Source organism: Dendrobium catenatum, unplaced genomic scaffold (genome assembly GCF_001605985.2).
Source record: "Dendrobium catenatum unplaced genomic scaffold, ASM160598v2 fragScaff_scaffold_139, whole genome shotgun sequence".
In the NCBI taxonomy this organism is placed as follows: Eukaryota; Viridiplantae; Streptophyta; class Magnoliopsida; order Asparagales; family Orchidaceae; genus Dendrobium; species Dendrobium catenatum.
Window position 1 is genome coordinate 29,132 of NW_021318601.1, and position 2,799 is coordinate 31,930.

Consider the following 2,799-nt stretch of genomic DNA (forward strand, 5'->3'; position numbering starts at 1 on the left):
CGATTTTGGTTAAAAAGTGTCTAGTCAGATTCGGGTTCAACCCGAACCCGACTCGAAACCCAATTTTTACGGCCCTAAATGCATACATTTTAAACTGGCTTCTTTGGGTTTATACCACAATGACATGTATTATTTGGTAAGTTAGTTCTAAAACTTGGTTTGAAGTATTCATCTTACTTATTTATGCTATTTGATTGAGATGATATTGTCTATTATTTCATAGAACACAACTTGAATTCAACTGTGACAAGTAAAAAAAATAAGAAAATTTCATTCAATGTTAAAAGAGTATATTTACATAAAAGCGAAAAGAAAAGAAAAGAAAAGAAAAATTGTCCATACAAGCTTTGATGAATGTCTATTAATACTACATCTGAACCTTTTCTGCATGTATATTTCTTGTTCTTGTCTTCAAAATTTTCTCTTGCAGGCCTATAAAAGTGATTCAAAGTTTGCCAGGCAAGGTCCATGGTACTTTATGCCTGTCTCTAGAAAATTCTCTTGCTAGCTTATATATAGAACATTGTAAGAAGAATGGAGACATGATGAATTATATACTCTTTGAAGCTTAGAGCTCGTGTTTGTTCCTTGGATTGAGAATTTCTTCTAGCAGATCTGATTCTTCCGCAGATCCACTACATCAAGAAGCCAATGATGAATTCATTGCCTTCTCAAGCCCAACAGCATCGATTAACTTGCAAAACTCGGCCTTGCTTCCAATCGAGTACTCGAATAAGCTTGCTTCTTTGTTGTTCCAACAATCCACCCTTTCTCGCCAACAGAAATTTGCCACCTCTTGTTTTATAGAGACAAATTGGTCTCTATAAAGGCATAGCTCACCTTTTAACCTTGATAGTTGTGAAAACTCATGAATTATTAAATTAGAGTTAAATTTGGATAGACTAGCTTATATAGTTAAACCTCATCAAACAACAACTTTTGATGATACGCATTTGAATCATTTAGGTTTCTTTTGATACAGCTTTAGACCACTATTTTTTTCCCGCTTTCAAAAGATTTTTGTATATAAAAAAAATTTTACAAAACAGTAAGAAAATCATCATAAACGAAACCTTAGTTTATTATATATTTATTTGCATGTTCTTTAAATAATACGTTAAAATGCACACTATATAAAGAACTAAAGATCAAACATTGTGATTGATTTCTTATACTCATAATGTTTACAGTAATTCATATTCATGTATATAAAATATCTTAATACAAAATGATATGCCACATAAGTTTCATGCCATTGTATCATACAAATTGCTTTAGTCGATGAAATCAACAAAATCATTAGCCACATTCATTTTCAGGGAAACAAACTCCAGAATTTACCAAGCTGCTTCTTATGTTTAGTCACAATTAGAGGCATAATTAGTGTAATCAAACATTAATCCTAATCAAAAACTACTGACAGATGTCACATATCTCTATATGTATAGCGGTTTATTTTTGGTACAACTTAGATTTTATTTGAGATAGTAAAAAAAAACAACAGTTGCAAAAGCTATCCCAAACGAAACCTTTATTGCTCAAGCTCAATATTTGGTTTCTCCTGCGTAAACCAACTAAAGCACCAATTAGTACCAAATGGATATTAAGGCTTCGTTTGGGACGGCTTTTGTACTGCTTCTTAAAGATGTTTTACAGCATAAAAATTAAAATTTTTGTACTAAAAATATATTTGAAGAAGCAATAAGAAAGCCGTCCCAAACGAAACCTAAAGCACCGATACATCCCCAAATGATAGAAACCTACATTCACATAAGCTTTGTGCAACAAGATCAAATAAAACTATGTTAAAACATGAAATGAACAACTATAATAGCAAGATATATCCAGCAATAAACATTAGTCTCAAGACAGAGTTTACCATATCATAAATAAAAAAAGTAAGTTTACAAACCATAATAATAAACAGTCATAATGTCGCATATAATAAAATACAACAAACAAAAATTCAAGTACCACTCACCGATTCCACTCACAGACAAAACTAAATCACCAATAAAGTTTTACTGCAGCCGATCAAAAATATTTAAAGGTTATCATTCAGAGAAAGCGCGGAAAGCTGATCAGTGGGCGTATTATTTGGCTGCTGATGCTGTGCAACATTCCTCAAAACCTCCATTGCCTCAGCAACTTTGGCTTTCAAAGAATCTGGAGACTCCAGCAAATGTAACACTTCAGTCTGGTCCATCTCCAAGAGCATTCCAGTCACTTTGGCCGCATGATCACGTTCTAGTTGCTCCACAAGTGGGTACAAGCTTTCTCCAAGCATCTGTAGTAGGGAAAGTTCAGATAATAACCAAGAGAACACAACAACAACATCAAACCTTTGTCCCATTCCGTGGGGTCGGCTACATGAATCCTTTTTTCACCATTGTATTCTGTTAAAAGTCAAATTCTCATTTAAATCTAATAAAGGATCATTTCTAATATTTTCTAACCAAGTCTTTTTAGGTCTACCTCTATCTTTCTTTACATAAGCCAAATCTAATACCTCAACTTTCCTGACAGGATCATCAGAAGGCCTCCGTTTAATGTGGCCAAACAATCTAAGATAACTCTCTCCAATCTTATCTATCACTGGAGCTACTCCCACCTTTTTACGTATATGCTCATTTCGTATCCTATCTCTAAGGGTAAAGCCACTCATCCACCTAAGCATCCTCATCACAGCAACACTCAACTTAGTATTATTCTTCTCTTTTAATAACCAAGAGAACACAAATACTAAAATAAAAAGAAAGGGGATGATAGTAAAAAGTTGCAATTCAAGGTATCAGAAGG

At 33.4% G+C, this 2,799-nt stretch overlaps 1 protein-coding gene across 1 annotated transcript; it reads right to left on the minus strand.

The window, feature by feature from the left end:
- Positions 1 to 1,841: 1,841 nt before the first annotated feature.
- LOC110112905 (polyadenylate-binding protein 8-like) lies at positions 1,842 to 2,368 on the minus strand. The gene has a single exon (XM_020845290.2). It carries the CDS (start codon positions 2,351 to 2,353, stop codon positions 2,045 to 2,047), a length of 309 nt encoding a protein of 102 aa, XP_020700949.1. The 5' UTR covers positions 2,354 to 2,368; the 3' UTR covers positions 1,842 to 2,044.
- Positions 2,369 to 2,799: the final 431 nt, after the last annotated feature.

Bases quoted from the DNA above. Each gene is read 5' to 3' on its own strand.
- LOC110112905 (XM_020845290.2), bottom strand. From the start codon at position 2,353: ATGGGACAAAGGTTTGATGTTGTTGTTGTGTTCTCTTGGTTATTATCT.